This window comes from Salvelinus alpinus, chromosome 10 (assembly GCF_045679555.1).
Source record: "Salvelinus alpinus chromosome 10, SLU_Salpinus.1, whole genome shotgun sequence".
Classification (NCBI taxonomy): Eukaryota; Metazoa; Chordata; class Actinopteri; order Salmoniformes; family Salmonidae; genus Salvelinus; species Salvelinus alpinus.
The window spans coordinates 64,975,712-64,994,022 of record NC_092095.1 but is presented as its reverse complement, the minus strand read 5'-3'; the positions used below and the strand labels follow the sequence as shown (position 1 = coordinate 64,994,022).

The 18,311-nt window shown below is 43.8% G+C and overlaps 2 protein-coding genes across 3 annotated transcripts in view; both read left to right on the top strand.

The window, feature by feature from the left end:
* The first annotated feature begins 3,867 nt into the window (after positions 1-3,867).
* On the top strand, positions 3,868-9,938 carry acadl (acyl-CoA dehydrogenase long chain). The gene is made up of 11 exons (XM_071330550.1): positions 3,868-4,072; positions 4,783-4,959; positions 5,259-5,396; positions 5,762-5,926; positions 6,219-6,285; positions 6,464-6,628; positions 7,082-7,183; positions 7,432-7,545; positions 7,858-7,985; positions 8,758-8,844; positions 8,943-9,938. The coding sequence occupies exons 1-11, from the start codon at positions 3,987-3,989 to the stop codon at positions 9,034-9,036; spliced, it is 1,323 nt and encodes a 440-aa protein (XP_071186651.1). The 5' UTR covers positions 3,868-3,986; the 3' UTR covers positions 9,037-9,938.
* Positions 9,939-11,331: 1,393 nt separating this feature from the next.
* Positions 11,332-18,311, top strand: part of LOC139532644 (microtubule-associated protein 2-like) — a 105,815-nt gene continuing 98,835 nt past the window's right edge. The window contains exon 1 of one of the 2 annotated variants that reach the window (XM_071330536.1): positions 11,332-11,502. The gene's annotated coding sequence lies outside the window, so the exon portion shown is untranslated. The remainder of the gene's footprint in view (positions 11,503-18,311) is intronic. The other variant, XM_071330542.1, reaches the window with a different exon arrangement.

The window sequence follows — 18,311 nt, the reverse complement described above, 5'->3', positions numbered from 1 at the left end:
GCCCGTCTGTCCTGGGCCGCCCGTCTGTCCTGAGCCGCCTGGGCCGCCCGTCTGTCCTGAGTCGCCTGAGCCGCCCGTCTGTCCTGAGCCGCCCGTCTGGCCAGAGCCGCCCGTCTGTCCTGAGTCGCCTGAGCCGCCCGTCTGTCCTGAGCCGCCCGTCTGGCCAGAGCCGCCCGTTTGTCCTGAGCCGCCCGTCTGTCCTGAGCCGCCCGTCTGGCCTGAGTCGCCTGAGCCGCCCGTCTGTCCTGAGCCGCCCGTCTGGCCTGAGCCGCCCGTCTGTCCTGAGCCGCCCTTCGGTCCGGAGGCGCCTGGACCGCCCGTCAGTCCAAAGGAGCTCCTCAGTCCAGTGGTGCCCTTTACTAGGGTGTCCAATCCAGGGTCGGTGACGAGGGTCGCCGCTCCTAAGGTGTCACAGAAGTGGGCCGAGACTATGGTGGAGTGGGGTCCCCGTCCCGCTCCAGAGCCGCCACCGCGGTAAATATCCACCCAAACCCTCCCCTATAGGTTCAGGTTTTGCGGCCGGAGTCCGCACCTTTGGGGGGGGGGGGGTACTGTCATGTTCTGACCTTAGTTCCTTTGTTATGTCTTTATTTTGGTTTGGTCAGGGCGTGAGTTGGGGTGGGCATTCTATGTTGTTTTTTCTATGTTTTGTTCTATTTCTATGCGTTTGGCCTAGTATGATTCTCAGAGGTAGGTGTCGGTCGTTGTCTCTGATTGGGAGCCATATTTAGGTAGCCTGTTTGTCATTGTGTTTTGTGGGTGATTATTTTCTGTTATGTGTCTGTCACCTTACAGAACTGTTTCGTTGCGTTCTCTTTTGTTATTTTGTTTAGTGTTCTCTGTTTAATAAATATAATGATGAACACTTACCACGCTGCGCTTTGGTCCTCTTCTCATTCCAACGACGAGCGTTACAAGGGCAAATATCATAATTTCTCATCGGGTATTTTTTGACTGATACCCAGCCTAATGTTGGTTATCTTATCTCTGAAATATGCTGAAAACTCATCACATTTACAGTACCAGTCATTCCAGGGTTTTTCTTTATTTTTACTATTTTCTATGTTGTAGAATAAAAGTGAAGACATCAAAACTATGAAATAACACATATTGAATCATGTAATAAGCAAAAAAAAGTGTTAAACAAATCAAAATATATTTTATATTTGAGATTCTTCAAAGTAGCCACCCTTTGCCTTGATGACAGCTTTGCACACTCTTGGCATTCTTTCAACCAGATTTCCCTGGAATACTTTTCCAATACTCTTTAAGAAGTTCCCACATATGCTGAGCACTTGTTGGCTGCTTTTCCTTCACTCTGTGGTCCAACTCATCCCAAACCATCTCAATTGGGTTGAGGTCAGGTGATTGTGGAGGCCAGGTCATCTCATGCAGCACTACATCACTCTCCTTCTTGGTCAGATAGCCCTTACACAGCCGGGAGGTGTGTTGGGTCATTGTCCTGTTGAAAAACAAATGATAGTCCTACTAAGTGCAAACCAGATGGGATGGCGTATTGCTGCAGAATTCGATCAGAAGTCTTATGTTGTGGATGGAATGAATGAATACGTTTGCAGTCAATCACTGTCAAACAAACCTGGATGAAACCAATGCAACATCCATGTCAGTCAATGCTAAGTGTTTTTTTTTATTGGGACATCGAACTCTAGGGTCATCTCAAGGATCCCACTTAGCATATGAGCCGTGACATTTATCCATGTATGGGTATTGAAGTGTCATCAAGTAATATATCAAGAGTGGCTATATCATAAAGCACTTTTGTACTGCAGAAAATGTATGTTAGCCCACCCTGAAATCCACTGTAAATCATGATGTTCTCTCTTGGTACATACTTGCTGTTGAATGAAATGACCAATTCAAAAAGCTAGTTCACAATCTCTGGATTACCCGGAGTATGAAGTACTCCGGGTAATCCAGTCATAGACTGGACAGTCATAGACTGTTCTCTCTGCTACCACACGGTAAGCGGTACCGGAGCGCCATGTCTAGGTCCAAAAGGCTCCTTAACGGTTTCTACCCTCAAACCATAAGACTCCTAAACAGCTACCCAGACTATTTGCATTGACCCCTTCCCTTTTTTATGCTGCTGCTACTCGCTGTTTATTATCTATGCATAGTCACTTTACCCCAACCTACATGTACATATTACCTCAATAACCTGTACCCCCTGAATATACATGTACATATTACCTCAATAAACTGTACCCCCTGAATATAGCCTCATTGTTAGTTTATTGTGTTTAGAATTTATTTATTTTTTACTTTTATTCTGTAAATATTTTCTTAACTCTTTCTTGAAACTGCATTGTTGGTTAAGGACTTGTAAGTAGGCATTTCATGGTAAGGTCTACAACTGTTGTATTCAGCGCACGTGACAAATACGATTTGATTTCTGTGAAAATCGACTCTAAAATCAAATATAACACAAAATATACTGTCTTTTGAATAAAACAACAAATTAAAATGTTTTATTAAATCTCACTGGATTATTGTTGAAGCCTAAATAAGTGCATTTGGAAGTATTCAGACCCCTTCACTTTTTCCACATTTTGTTACGATATTCTAAAATGTATTAAATTGTTTTTTTCCCCCTCATCAATCTACACACAATACCCCATAATCACAAAGCAAAAACTGTTGTTTTTTTAGAAATGATCACATTTACGTAAGTATTCAGACCCTACACTCAGTATTTTGTTAAAGCACCTTTGGCAGTGATTACAGCCTCGAGTCCTCTTGGGTATGACGCTACAAGCTTTTCACACCTGTATTTGGAGAGTTTCTCCCATTCTTCTCTGCAGATCCTCTCAAGCGCTGTCAGGTTGGAAGAGGAACGTTGCTGCACAGCTATTTTCTGGTCTCCAGCAATGTTCGATCGGGTTCAAGTCCGGGTTCTGGCTGGGCCACTCAAGGGCATTCAGAGACTTGTCCCGAAGCCACTCCTGCTTTGTTTTGGCTGTGTGCTTCGGGTCATTGTCCAGTTGGAAGGTGAAAGCTGTTATGTGCCTTTTACTGAGGAGTGGCTTCCGTCTGGCCACTCTACCATAAAGGCCTGATTGGTGGAATGCTCAAGAGATGGTTGTCCTTCTGGAAGGTTCTCCCATCTCCACAGAGGAACTCTGGAGCTCTGTCAGAGTGACTATTGGGTTCTTTGTCACTTCCCTGACCAAGGCACTTCTCCCCCGATTGCTCAGTTTGGCTGGGCGGCCAGCTCTAGGAAGAGTCTTGGTGGTTCCAAACTTCCATTTAATAATGACGAAGGCCACTGTGTTTTTGAGGACCTTCAATGTTGCAGAAATGTTTTGGTACCCTTCCCCAGATCTGTGCCTCGACACAATCCTGTCTCGGCGCGCTACGAACAATTCCTTTGACCTCATGGCTTGGTTTTTGTGCTGACATGCACTGTCAACTGTGGGACCTTATATAGACAGGTATGTGCCTTTCCAAAACATGTCCAATCAACTGAATTTACCACAGGGGGACTCCAATCAAGTTGTAGAAACATCTCAAGGATGATCAATGGAAACAGGATGCACCTGAGCTCAATTTTGAGCCTCATAGCAAAGGGTCTGAATACTTATTTATATAAGGCATTTCTGTTTAACATTTTTAATACATGAGCATCTCTAAAACCCTGTTTTCGCTTTGTCATTATGGGGTATTGTGTGTAGATTGATGAGGAAAAAAAATCTAATTTCATAATTTTCAGAATAAGGCTTTAACGTAACAAAATGTGGAAAACGTGAAGGGGTCTGAATACTTTCCGAATGCACTGGATATCATCCATTATGTTTGGAATGTGTAAAATCTGACGTAATATGTTCATTCAGCTGGCCTTACCGCCGCCCAGTAGATGGCAGCAAATTCAACAAATGAGACCGTAGCCTACACTTGGAATACTAGAGAAGAAACGCATTCACTTTTGTTGTGTCAGTTGGGTGAAAGCGGTAACGTTAAGGAGGAAAATGTTGTCAAAAGCTGTCAAAGCGTGTTATTCTGGTGTGAAAAATGTATGTCGAGGTGGACAGGTACTTTCTTCTGCAAATGCCAGGTGCGTGTCGTAGTTTTGCATGCTAATTTTACTGGAGAAACGATGTCTGTAGATATGCTTCTCATTAACGTTAATTTAATGTCATCGAGCAGGAAATAAGTTATTTCTTTTAAACATAAATATTTTAGTTAGACAGCCTTGTCATACATGTAGTCAGCAACAAAATATAGCTACTTATAGTGTTCAACATTGTCTGTTGACCCACTAATGCTAAACTGGGACATAGTCACCTTTGGCACACTTTCCCAGAAATGGCCTTTAAAGCCTACCTAACGTGTTTGAGTTTGTAACTCCGCTATCCAACACTGTTAGCCACAGGTTTTTACACCAGATAATGTGGTTTTTAATCTGTAGATACATCACTGCATACTTCCTACTCATGAACCTGACTATCCTGATTGATTGAACTGGTTGTTTTGTTTGCTCCTTGGTTTGGTTGCTTTAACCTAATGGCATTAGTAATGTCATTCTAGGTTACTCAGCCCTCCATGGGGGGCTAGTCAAATTCCATGACTCAAAATCCACTACTAACTACACTGATCTCAGAATAAGTCAGTTTATAACTTTTTTAGCAAACACAAGTGGTTAAGTATACCACACCTAAAGATTAAAGGTAGACTGTAGGACACCTTAGGCCTTACAACAGCCTTGTTATGCTTATTAGACCAACATGTAGTTTATGTATAAGTGCCCGTGCCTCCATTTCCCAGAATGCAGCACAGCCAGCCCCAGGAAGGGAAAGCTCCCCCTTCCAATCGGCCGGAGACGTCCAGCGCCAAGACTCTGATGGACATCGGCACCCGCAGAATCTTCAACGAGGATCATGACATGTTCAGGGAGAGTGTCCGACGTTTCTGGACAGAGGAGGTGGTGCCCTACCACAAGGAGTATGTATCAACTGTCTGTAAACCATCTCTGCATGTGCCTAGTGTTCCCCACCAGGGTCCTGTTCATTAAGTACCCAACGGTAGGAAACTGCCTCAAAGCGGGAGGAACCAGTTGAACACTCGTTTTCCATTGCAGAATGTTTTGAAATGGTTTTGCTATTGTGTGACCTAATAAACAGGATGCTGATGATCAAGCTTTTTTTTTCTTCAGTGAACTGAATGGTTTTCATGATGTGATTATGTTGTGATGACTCAATGCTGACTTAAGGTATGGTCTCTGTCTTCCCTCCCCCCTCCAGGTGGGAGAAGGCAGGTATGGTGAGCAGGGAGCTGTGGCAGAAGGCTGGGGAGCAGGGTCTGTTGGGCATCCTCACTCCAGAGGAGCACGGTGGGATCGGAGGTGATCTGCTGTCTGCAGCTGTGATGTGGGAGGAGCAGTGAGTATTTTGTCCTGACCAGGGATCAGCTCCCCACTGTCCATATAATCATATTAATTATGATCTAAACTGATCCTAGTTCAGCACTCTGAGACGCTATATGAATACAGGCCCAGGTGTGTGTTGATTGGTTAGTATTTCCCCAAGCCCTATTGCTATGACTATGGGTGTATAGCAGAATGTAACAGTTGTGATTATATGTCAAACAACTGACTTAACTAAGATGCCTACTGATAACATCAACATGCTATTCTGTCAACAGACTTTGTGTTGTACTGCAGGGAAAGTCAGAAGGGGATAGTAGGACTTACACCCCTCCCACCCAGCAGACCCCTCTCCTCACCCTGTCTCTCTTTGTCTTCAAGGATGTACTCTAACTGCTCTGGCCCAGGCTTTGCCCTCCACTCTGAGATCTGCATGCCCTACATCAGTAACTATGGCTCCAAGGAACAGATCGATCGCTTCATACCCCAGATGGCTGCTGGGACCTGCATCGGGGCTATCGCCATGACGGAGCCAGGAGCTGGCAGGTGAGGACTTTTAACACTACTGGGCCGAGCTGTACTGCGCTGGTCTGGTTCCCCTACTGGAAAGGATGATGTGAAAAGAAGATATCCAAGCAGGCACAGTACGGTTTGGGTCAGCACGATGGTGTGAAAATTGTTAGTTTAATAGGCTATACTTTCAGCATGAGAATTTGACGATGGTAAGGTCAATTTGGGGTCATTCTGCTTGTTTTCATTATGTGTTCTCCAACTTCTACCTCTGTCTAGCCAATAGCAGTTTATCCTAAAGATCCTCTCTTCTCTCCGTTCAACCCAGTGACCTCCAAGGTGTCAGGACGTATGCTAAGAAGGATGGCGATGACTGGATCCTCAACGGCAACAAGGTGCGTTCAGGGTGGATGTGGTTTAACCAGACTAGGGTTGTGATCAGCAAAACGTTTTGCAAAGGAGAACAAAAATCTGTTTTCTTGTTTGACAAATTTGGGTAGTACCTCTGTTTCAAAATGTTTTCTCCCAACTGAACATGACCCATGTCATTGACCGCTGTCCCTTGACCCACAGGTGTTCATCACCAACGGCTGTATGGCCGACATGGTGATCGTGGTGACCGTAACGAACCGCGAGGCGAAAACAGCGGCCCACGGGATCAGCCTCTTCCTGGTGGAGAAAGGAATGCCGGGCTTCCAGGCGGGCAAGAAGCTGGAGAAGATTGGCCTGATGGCACAGGTACAGTCAGATCTCAATTGCTAGTTTAACCCCCTCTCGTTAAGGGGCCATTTTGACTACCTGGCTGGGTTCAAATACTTTTGATTTCCTTTTCACATCCTTTTGAGTTTGATTGAGCCTGCATGTAGAACCAGATGGATGCGTTGCTTTTGTTGTTGTTGACTATTCCTTTGGTTTCATTGTGTAGTTCAAGCTCAATCGGAGGCAGCTAAAGTATTTGAAAGAAAACAAACACTGTTGAATCCAGGTCTGGTCAAATGAAAAGACTCCTCGTTGCGTCAAACAGTCGGTTTGATATTGACGTCCCTTGAGAAGTGGGTTCAGATGACCAGAACTGGGTTCGGATGACCAGAACTGGGTTCGGATGACCAGAACTGGTCAACTGTCATGTCAGCCCATTTTATAGAACAGCCATTACCTTCTATATATGAACCGTTGTCTCTCTGTCCCCAGGACACGGCTGAGCTGTTCTTTGAGGACGTGCGTCTCCCTGCTTCTGCCCTGCTGGGACAGGCCAACAAGGGCTTCTACTACCTGATGAACGAGCTGCCACAGGTACACCTTTCAGAGATGAAGTACACTTGCATGATATACCAGGGTTGGGGTCAGTTACATTTCAATTCAGGAAGTAAACTGAAGTTGCAATACCAATTGTATTTATTTAAAAGGCAATGACTGAGTTGAAGGTGAATTGACCACTAACCTATTCCTATGTACTCGATTGTCACAAAGGTATGGCTATATCTAGTAGCTACAAACCAGGTCATTATTAAAGCTCCTCACCTTTCCTCTTGTTCTTCCAGGAGCGCCTGCTGATTGCAGACATGGCCATCGCCAGCAGTGAGTTCATGTTTGAGGAGACCAGGAACTATGTGACTCAGAGGAAGGCTTTCGGCAAGACCATCGCTCACCTTCAGGTTGGATAGCATTATCTTTGACTCGTATTTCTGCTGTAGTAATAGGTATATTTCAGTGTAGTGAACACTAGCTCTATTCGGGTGGTAGGTAACTTAGGTTAGAGAAGCTGAATCAAAGTGGGGACTGAACTAGCAACTAGAGGGCTGTTGGTTTCAGACCCCGTCTCTCCTACTGTTGTGCCCTTGAGCAAGACACTTAACCCCAAACTAGCTCCATAGAACACAGTTCTGTTTGATCAGATGGATGAATAAAGTTGTATTGTAGTATATTGAAGTGATCCACTAACTCCATTCCCCTGTCTCATGGTGCAGACTGTGCAGCACAAGCTGGCAGAGCTGAAGACTGAGATCTGTGTGGGCCGTTCCTTTTTAGACAACTGTCTGCAGCTCCACACAGAGAAACGCCTGGACTCTCAAACAGCCTCTATGGCCAAGTACTGGTGAGAACACAACCAGATACTAAACCTTCTTTCACCAGTGTTATGCTACTCCAGTCTAGAACTGTCACTATGTTTCACCAGCGTTATGCTTCTCCAGTCTAGAACTGTCAGTATGTTTCACCAGTGTTATGCTTCTCCAGTCTAGAACTGTCACTATGTTTCACCAGCGTTATGCTTCTCCAGTCTAGAACTGTCAGTATGTTTCACCAGTGTTATGCTTCTCCAGTCTAGAACTGTCACTATGTTTCACCAGCGTTATGCTTCTCCAGTCTAGAACTGTCAGTATGTTTCACCAGCGTTATGCTTCTCCAGTCTAGAACTGTCACTATGTTTCACCAGCGTTATGCTTCTCCAGTCTAGAACTGTCAGTATGTTTCACCAGTGTTATGCTTCTCCAGTCCAGAACTGTCACTATGTTTCACCAGCGTTATGCTTCTCCAGTCTAGAACTGTCAGTATGTTTCACCAGTGTTATGCTTCTCCAGTCCAGAACTGTCACTATGTTTCACCAGCGTTATGCTTCTCCAGTCCAGAACTGTCAATATGTTTCACCAGCGTTATGCTTCTCCAGTCCAGAACTGTCACTATGTTTGACGTGTAAAGTGCACTTGCACATCCGCCCTGATGGATTTAACGGGAGTGGATTGGTATAAGAGTAATGCTGTAGATGTCTTTCCAGACAATGCTTTTAAACCCGTGTTGAAGTGTGCACTTCAGGGAGAAGGGTAGAGAATTGGGACTCCTCCTGTATCGTCTGACTTGTTGTTTCTCAGGGCGTCTGACCTCCAGAACTCTGTGGCCACCCGGTGTCTGCAGCTCTATGGAGGCTGGGGCTACATGTGGGAGATCCCCATCGCCAAGTGAGTGACAGTGATGTCTGTGTCATGGAAATATATCATGTTTTTGTATTTAGTTCTATGCTGTCAGTGGATATGAAAATCCTCTCTCTCCCCATCAGGGCGTTTGTGGATTCCCGTGTCCAGCCCATCTATGGAGGCACCAATGAGATCATGAAGGAGCTGATCGCCCGCAGTATCGTCAGCCAGAAGTGAGGGAGACGTCCCAGTGACATCACCATGGAGGAGAGCTGGGAAGTGGTTAACATAAGTCTCTTAACACCAACAGCAGTTTTGACTGGGTTAGCTACTGAGCTGGTTGTCCTTGCCTTTTGAAGTGATTGTCATGTTCACTGAAGGTAGGCCAGTGGTATTTCTGGGGTGAATCTGAACTTCCACTTAAGTCAAATTTTCACTTAGTCTCCCATAGACTTCAGTGCATGACTGAGATAAAAAAAATAAAAAATACTTAAGTGGAACTTTTGATTCACTCCTCCTTGAATAAGCATGGAGTGAAATAATAGATATTCTGTGTAATTTCTGAGTAATATTGCTGGGAATATGTGGTTTAACACTCTAGATGTAGGGTTTATTCCTTTCCTTTGGGCTTCTACAAAGTCTACAATATGTTCTGAAATCCATCCATCCTTTCACACTTGAAATCTAAGAAGTTAGAAACATTGATCAAATAAATGCACAGAGTTAAGTTGTATATTTTTGTAATACCACCTTAGTGTTTGTGTCCTGCTGTGTTTATGGGGGTAGAGAACTAAATGGTATAGTCATGTACGTTAGAATGAACACTATTTGATCATTTGTTCGCAGCTCTGAACCGGAAGTGCCCTTTGCATTCTTCTCCTGATACCTATTAATGTTCAGCATTAAAGGGGAGAACTAGTCAGTTATACAACTGAATGCCTTCAACTGAAATGTCTTCCGCATTTAACCCATCCCCTCTGAAACAGAGAGGTGCGGGGGGCTGACTTCACAACAAGCTGTGAATTAGAACATTGCACTATTGTTGAACGTTTTAAACGCCACCTTTTTAATGTTGATTGTAATGTAATAATATTGCTTGTTTTATTAAAGTTATACCATTTTGGTGATCCCTCTTACAATTTTCATTTAGTTCTATTGTGTTCTGTCAGTTTCATGAAGACATGTGGGGTGTTCTATTGCAGTGGACGAGGGCATACAGGAACAATGCATCATGATGCGGTCCTAATGCATTATAAGCCCGGTTTTGGGGTGTGTGTCTGTTGTACGTGAGAAGATGTGTGAGCCTGAGATTGATGCCCTCGTGACAGCTCAGGAGGACGAGAACGGCAGCCTCAACTACTAAGGTTAAGTCTTCTGCGCAATGCTATGTATTATTTTAACCACAAGATGGCAGTAAGTCTTGTGAACCGATTAAACCTGGGTTTTATTCCACATCATAGTGATGTCTGTCTAGTAGGAGCATTTTCATTAGCTTTGATTCTATTCCTTTTATTTTTTATCAATTCCTCTCTGTATGGTTTTGATAATCAGCCTGTTACCTTCAATATTAAGTTTAGTGGAGTGGTATGGGCACATCCATTAAAAGCTCTTGTCCCAGGTGCTGTGTTAGGATGTAGAACAAAAAGTAAATCCACACAAATCCACATTCATGAAACACCATTGGGCAGAGGCCACATTCAGTAGTCAAATTAGAGAGAAATGTAATGAATAGAGCTGAAGTGCTTCCTTATTCTACATATCACTGCTCTACAGCATGTATTTCTATCTGAAATCTACAATGTATTAAATCCAGCTGCCTCTCTGAACACTTGAGTTGCAAACTGCTTTGGCTCAACACAAAGGCAGGTGTCGTTTCTGGCTCCCATTGATCCAGTCCCAAACTGAAACACATACATGTACTGTGTAAGCATCCCAAACGGCACCCTATTCTCTATATGTAGTGCACTACTTTTGACCAGAGCCCTATGAAGTAGTGCACTACTTTTGACCAGAGCCCTATAAGGTTTCATTTGAGATGCACACCTAATGTAAATAGCTTCATGCCTTGTATTGTTTTTACATGATCAAGCTGGTGTTTCAGTTGTGCTAGTATGCTGCTGTCAAGGGGGATATGCCTGTGGCCAGCTGGCATGGGTACACATGTTATCTGTTTAAGGAGAGGGAGAGTCAATCTGCTCCAACCCCCACATTCCCCCAAATCCTACAGTGCCAGTCTTGGCACGGGCACCAGACATGGTGTGGCTGGGATCCCATGAGGGAAGACAGGAGCAGCTGCTCCCTTGATAAATCCAGTTCCCCTCTTTCCCTCGCTCTTTCTCCCGATATCCTCTCTCCTCCCCACCCCCATCTCCTCTCTCCCCTCCACATCTCTCTCACTCACTCCTCAACCAGTGCCGCAGGGCAATGCAATGCAGCTACTCACAGAAGCCCATCCATCCTCTTACATGTAGATCCCCACCTGTGTGTGTGTGTGTGTGTGCGTTGGAGCGCATGCTTGCGTGTGTGGGAGCAGGAACCTGCAACCGTTGGTTGCATACAAATGAATGCGCCACTACTGATGTAATTACGGCATTTGAACGCAGTGGGAGGGGTCAGAGAGACCGACATCTCTTTGCATTGTCACTAGGGCTCAAGGCACAGTGCACAAGGGATTTATTTATACGGTTCATTTGCCACGAACAGGTAAGGGAAATACGATATTCAATTCATTCAATTTAAAGGCAAAGCATGGTTAATTATGTTTTAATTACATTTAAATGAATTGCACTTTCAACACACTTGATTTAGTTTAGATTTAAAAAGTTTGATGTTCTCCGAATCACTGAAAGCATTGAAGGTGGCTTCTAATCCGAGTTGTTGCGCATTTAGGAAAGGCATGTGTTAAATTGTTTGTGCTATATCCTAGTTAAAAATGAGAACCTTGTTTGTTAACTTGGTAAGAATACTACTGGATTTTACCTTTGAGAAGGAACAAGGTTTGCACATCAGCCTCACCCTTAGGAGAGAAAGGCTTAGTCGGCATGTCCATTTCTCTGCTTTTTTGCTACCATCTCGTTTTACTTTATTAAAAAAAAAAAAATACCTCACACCTTTAAGTGTTCATTTGTCTCATAAAAATGCGTAATAAAAAGCCCGTTAGTATATTTGTTTGTCAACGTGTGAGCGCTTCGGGGCTGCGGGCTATGCCCATTGTTCAGGTCCACCATGCATGGTGCTGAAACGGTGCGGGGGCTGCTCTGGCGGATAACTGCAGTAACCGCCCCAGCCTGCTATAGCCTACTCTCTGCCTAATCCCAGATTTGAACTAGGCCTACGGTTTTGTATGGCAATATAGGCCTATTGGTGATATCTTTGTTATTCGTTGTTTATTGTTTATTCACTATTCATGACGTATAGGCAGGAGCAGTGTTCTAGATCTGATTTGAATGGAGTCTTGGAGCCACACCGGTAGATACAGGAGACCTGCAGGGTTGTCCTACTTACAGCATTCAGCACTGCAGTGGAAACCAATGCCCCACAAACCCCGTCAATATGCTTTGCAATTGTTAACAATGAAAGAGGCGGGGTCATTTTTTAATTATGACGTTTCACAGCAATAGATAATATCAAGCATCTGAAAAAACTCTCAGATCTGAGAGCTTCTGAAAAAGCACACCCAGACAAATACTTCTGCATTGCCAGGTGCCATCCCTAAACAGCAGCTAGTCTCCTCAGAGTATTGATGTAATAAGGAAATCTACAACATACAGTATAGCTAGTTTACAGGACATATTCAAAACTTATTTATTAAAAAACACACCTATTTTCCCTCTAAATACTGGGCAGTGCCTAGAGCCCTTCGTTGATATAATGTTATGTGAATCAAATAGCAGCATTGGACATAATTATATTTCCAATATTGAGCCAATTCCACATTATTACATTGTGATTCTGTGCTCTTTGTGAACCCCCCTGTAACAGGCCAGTGTCTGCAGCCAGTACAGCTAATAGATGAAAACCTCTATACCTCAGTTTGATGTCATGACACTTTACAGTAGATACTGATCTCATTCTGTCTCTGATTCCATTACTCTGGCCTGACTGGAGTCTGATTGAAGTGCTATAGTGCTGCTATGCATTCTCTGATCTAAACGCCTGGTCTTTACATCTTGATGGAGTGCAGGGACGTTTGAGTTCCCATGTCTGGATGTGACAACTTTCCTGTGTATGATATAGGGTCTGTGGGGATTTAATGTCCATATAAAACATGCTGTATTGTATAGTAGGGTATTATGGTACACATACGGTATAGGCCTGCCTACTGATCAATACCTCTCGAAAACATGGATGTGTTATGGGAACCAAATGAAATTAAAACGCTGTGAATGTTACTGGGTGAATACTGTAGATGTTACAGTACAGTATAGATGATGAAACAAAGGGGGATGAATCATCAAATAAACATTGATCAGTAATACACAATATGGTTTGGGTTTGAGACCCAGAAACAGCTTGGACCTAGCCTGGTTAAACTAGCCTTCAGTCTGTTAACCAGGCTACCTTTGACCCCCTACGCTAGTAACACTCCTCCTCAATGTCTTCAATCTAGAGATTAGCAGGTGCTCAGTCCAAGCCAAATGGGGTTTGACAAAGTACATTAGGGAGTACACACTGGGCGTGTGTATCCGGTCCCCCATCCCTCCTGTATTATTCTATCAGCCTAGATTGGGGTAACTGTAATCACAGGAACGGTAATTGAAATGACCTTAATCACAACCTTGAGCGGTACTCTGACTGAGCCCTGAGGAGCCCCAACGGCAGTTCAGTTTCAATCTTCTCCACACTTTGCTGTTGCAAGCCTGGGAAACCGAGTCTGTCTCGAGTGCCACGTGGGAAATGGATACACATCAGCTCTGGTTATGTCAAACATGCACACTTGGCTCGGGAGACTTCATTTTGTTTGGATTGAAAAACCATTCATAGGTCTATTTGTACTGTAGGAGTGTGCATTTAGCTTTTGTCATGCGGATTGGGAATAGTGGCTTGCAGTGCCAAAGTGCAGGGGAAACTAGTTCTCCGCAGTCTCTCTCTCTTTCTGCATCTCTTTCTCCTTCTGCCTCTCTCTCTCTCTCGCTCTCCCTCTCTCTATCTCTCTTGGTGGCTTTTCAGTGAGAGGTATCAGGTGTGTTTGATGAGAGAGAGCCCACATGCAGGCAGGGTTGTTGGCTAACTCCAACCAGACCTACTGTACACTGACAGAGGGAGATACTTTAGCTACATTACACTGTTGAGTCTATCATCAATGGACTTTTCTAACTGTGAGGACCTCTAGTAAGACACTGTGCAGTCGTGTATATGTGTGTGTGTGTGTGTGTGTGTGTGTGTGTGTGTGTGTGTGTGTGTGTGTGTGTGTGTGTGTGTGTGTGTGTGTGTGTGTGTGTGTGTGTGTGTGTGTGTGTGTGTGTGTGTGTGTGTGTGTGTGTGTGTGTGTGTGTGTGTGTGTGTGTGTGTGTGTTTGAACATGGCCTCTCTACAGGCGTCTAATGAGAGGTGGCTGTGGGGTGGTTTAATGTGTGATTAAGTCTCAGGGTGTCTGAGCTGTCTGTGGAGTCTAAGCTAATTCTCACACGTCTAACAGACCAGCCGGTCTACTGACCTCCAGCTAGGATGGACACACACACACACACACACACACACACACACACACACACACACACACACACACACACACACACACACACACACACACACACACACACACACACACACACACACACACACACACACACACACACAGACACACACACGATATGGCTGTGCATGACATGCATATTGTTGTACTCTACATACCCAAACATTGTGTCCTACTGTAGGCTCCCTATGGGAGCAAATAGGGACCCGTGTTGAAATGGGGACTGTTTCATCTTGAGTTTTGACCCATAATAGCCCTCACATTGATCCGTCAGTGCATTATTGAGTGTATGATATGAACTTGTGAACTTCTGTCTGATATCAGCCAGCCCTATCGTCTCCCTGCCTATAGCCTCACTGATGCTCAGCTCTAGCTAACTGTACAGCAGGCAAGGCACCCAGACGGCCCAAACGGCAGCATATGTCTAATCTCTTCATAGTGCCGGAGCCCTATAGGCCCTGGTCAAAAGTAGTGCACTGTATAGCGCAGGGGTATTCAACTCTTACCCTACGAGGTCCGGAGCCTGCTGCTTTTCTGTTCTACCTGATCATTTATTGCATCCACTTAGTGTCCCAGGTCTTAATCAGTCTCTGATTAAACAGGAACAATGAAAAAACATAGTGGGACTGTCTTGGAGGTCCAGAGTTGAGTTTGAGGGGTATAGGGAATAGGACGCCAGTTAGACCGCAGACAGAGTCAGGGCTAAGACCCTGGCTGTGAGTGACCAAGACTCTCCCCTCCCTAGAAGCCACTCTGCCCAATCACTCCTGACAGCCCACGTCACAGTGCATCACAGAGCTGTCCCCTTCCCATATCACAGAGGACACCCACTAGGACACACACTAGGACACCCACTAGGACACCCACTAGGACACACACTAGGACACCCACTAGAACACTCTCTAGGCGACACACTCCCATTTAGGGCACTTCGAACCACGTCAACACCCTTCAAATCTATCTACATGCAGAATGCTCTTTATGATAGGATAGAATAGGGTAAACTTGAGGAACATAGTCTTAGACACACTGAATAGAGCACTTACTAAAATAAAGACTGTCAATTACACAATCAACTGTAAATTACACACTCAACTGTAAATTACACACAACTGTAAATTACACAATCACCTGTAAATTACACACTCAACTGTAAATTACACACTACTGTAAATTACACAATCAACTGTAAATTACACAATCAACTGTAAATTACACACAACTGTAAATTACACAATCACCTGTAAATTACACACTCAACTGTAAATTACACACTACTGTAAATTACACAATCAACTGTAAATTACACAATCAACTGTAAATTACACACTAAACTGTAAATTACACAATCACCTGTAAATTACACACTCAACTGTAAATTACACACTACTGTAAATTACACACTCAACATCTACACACAGTACATATATTACCCATTACCAATGTCATATTACCTGTTACCAATGTCATATTACCTGTTACCAATGTCATATTTCCTGTTACCAATGTCACATTACCCATTACCAATGTCATATTACCCATTACCAATGTCATATTACCCATTACCAATGTCATATTACCCGTTACCAATGTCATATTACCCATTACCAATGTCATATTACCCGTTACCAATGTCATATTACCCGTTACCAATGTCATATTACCTGTTACCAATGTCATATTACCCGTTACCAATGTCATATTACCCATTACCAATGTCATATTACCCGTTACCAATGTCATATTACCTGTTACCAATGTCATATTACCCATTACCAATGTCATATTACCCGTTACCAATGTCATATTACCCGTTACCAATGTCATATTACCTGTTATCAATGTCATATTACCCATTACCAATGTCATATTACCCGTTACCAATGTCATATTACCCATTACCAATGTCATATTACCCGTTACCAATGTCATATTACCCATTACCAATGTCCTATTACCCATTACCAATGTCATATTACCTGTTACCAATGTCATATTACCTGTTACCAATGTCATATTACCTGTTACCAATGTCATATTACCTGTTACCAATGTCATATTACCCGTTACCAATGTCATATTACCCATTACCAATGTCATATTACCCGTTACCAATGTCATATTACCCATTACCAATGTCATATTACCCGTTACCAATGTCATATTACCCATTACCAATGTCATATTACCCGTTACCAATGTCATATTACCCATTACCAATGTCATATTACCCGTTACCAATGTCATATTACCCATTACCAATGTCCTATTACCCGTTACCAATGTCATATTACCTGTTACCAATGTCATATTACCCATTACCAATGTCATATTACCCGTTACCAATGTCATATTACCCATTACCAATGTCATATTACCTGTTACCAATGTCATATTACCCGTTACCAATGTCATATTACCCGTTACCAATGTCATATTACCCATTACCAATGTCATATTACCTGTTACCAATGTCATATTACCCATTACCAATGTCATATTACCCGTTACCAATGTCATATTACCTGTTACCAATGTCATATTACCCGTTACCAATGTCATATTACCTGTTACCAATGTCATATTACCCATTACCAATGTCATATTACCCGTTACCAATGTCATATTACCTGTTACCAATGTCATATTACCCATTACCAATGTCATATTACCCGTTACCAATGTCATATTACCCGTTACCAATGTCATATTACCTGTTACCAATGTCATATTACCCATTACCAATGTCATATTACCCGTTACCAATGTCATATTACCCGTTACCAATGTCATATTACCTGTTACCAATGTCATATTACCTGTTACCTGTTATACTTCCGGCGCCGAAAAGAGATGGCCGCCTCGCTTCGTGTTCCTTGGAAAATATGCAGTATTTTGTTTTTTTACGTGTTATTTCTTACATCGGTACCCCGGGTAATCTTAGGTTTCATTACATACAGTCGGGAGGAACTACTGAATATACGATTAACGTCAACTCATCATCGTTCCTACCAGGAATATGACTTTCCCGAAACGGATCCAGTGTTTTGCCTTCCACCCAATACAATGGATCTGATCCCAGCCGGCGACCCTGTGCGACGCCGAAAAAGGGGAAAACGAGGCGGTCTCGTGGTCAGGCTTCGGAGACGGGCACATCGCGCTCCACTCCCTAGCATACTACTCGCCAATGTCCAGTCTCTTGACAATAAGGTTGATGAAATCCGAGCACGGGTAGCATTCCAGAGAGACATCAGGGATTGCAACGTGCTCTGCTTCACGGAAACATGGCTAACTCAAGGGACGCTAACGGAGTCGGTGCAGCCAGCTGGTTTCTTCATGCATCGCGCCGACAGAAACAAACATCTTTCCGGTAAGAAGAGGGGCGGGGGGGTATGCCTTATGATTAACGAGAAGTGGTGTGATCATCATAACAACACACAAGAACTCAAGTCGTTCTGTTCACCTGATCTAGAACTCCTCACAATCAAATGTCGACCGCATTATCTACCAAGGGAATTCTCGTCAATCATAATCACAGCCGTATACATTCCCCCCCAAGCAGACACATCGATGGCCCTGAACGAACTTTATCTGACTCTTTGTAAACTGGAAACCACACACCCTGAGGCTGCATTCATCGTAGCTGGGGATTTTAACAAGGCTAATCTAAAAACAAAACTCCCTAAATTCTATCAGCATATCGATTGTGCTACCAGGGCTGGAAAAACACTAGACCATTGTTATACTAATTTCCGCGACGCTTATAAGGCCCTCCCCCGCCCCCCTTTCGGAAAAGCTGACCACGACTCCATTTTGTTGA

Coding starts and splice junctions, on each gene's coding strand:
- acadl (XM_071330550.1), top strand. CDS start 3,987: ATGTTGTCAAAAGCTGTCAAAGCGTGTTATTCTGGTGTGAAAAATGTA. Junction 5,927..6,218: donor ACGGAGCCAGGAGCTGGCAG/GTGAGGACTTTT, acceptor CGTTCAACCCAG/TGACCTCCAAGGTGTCAGGA. Junction 7,546..7,857: donor AGACCATCGCTCACCTTCAG/GTTGGATAGCAT, acceptor CTCATGGTGCAG/ACTGTGCAGCACAAGCTGGC.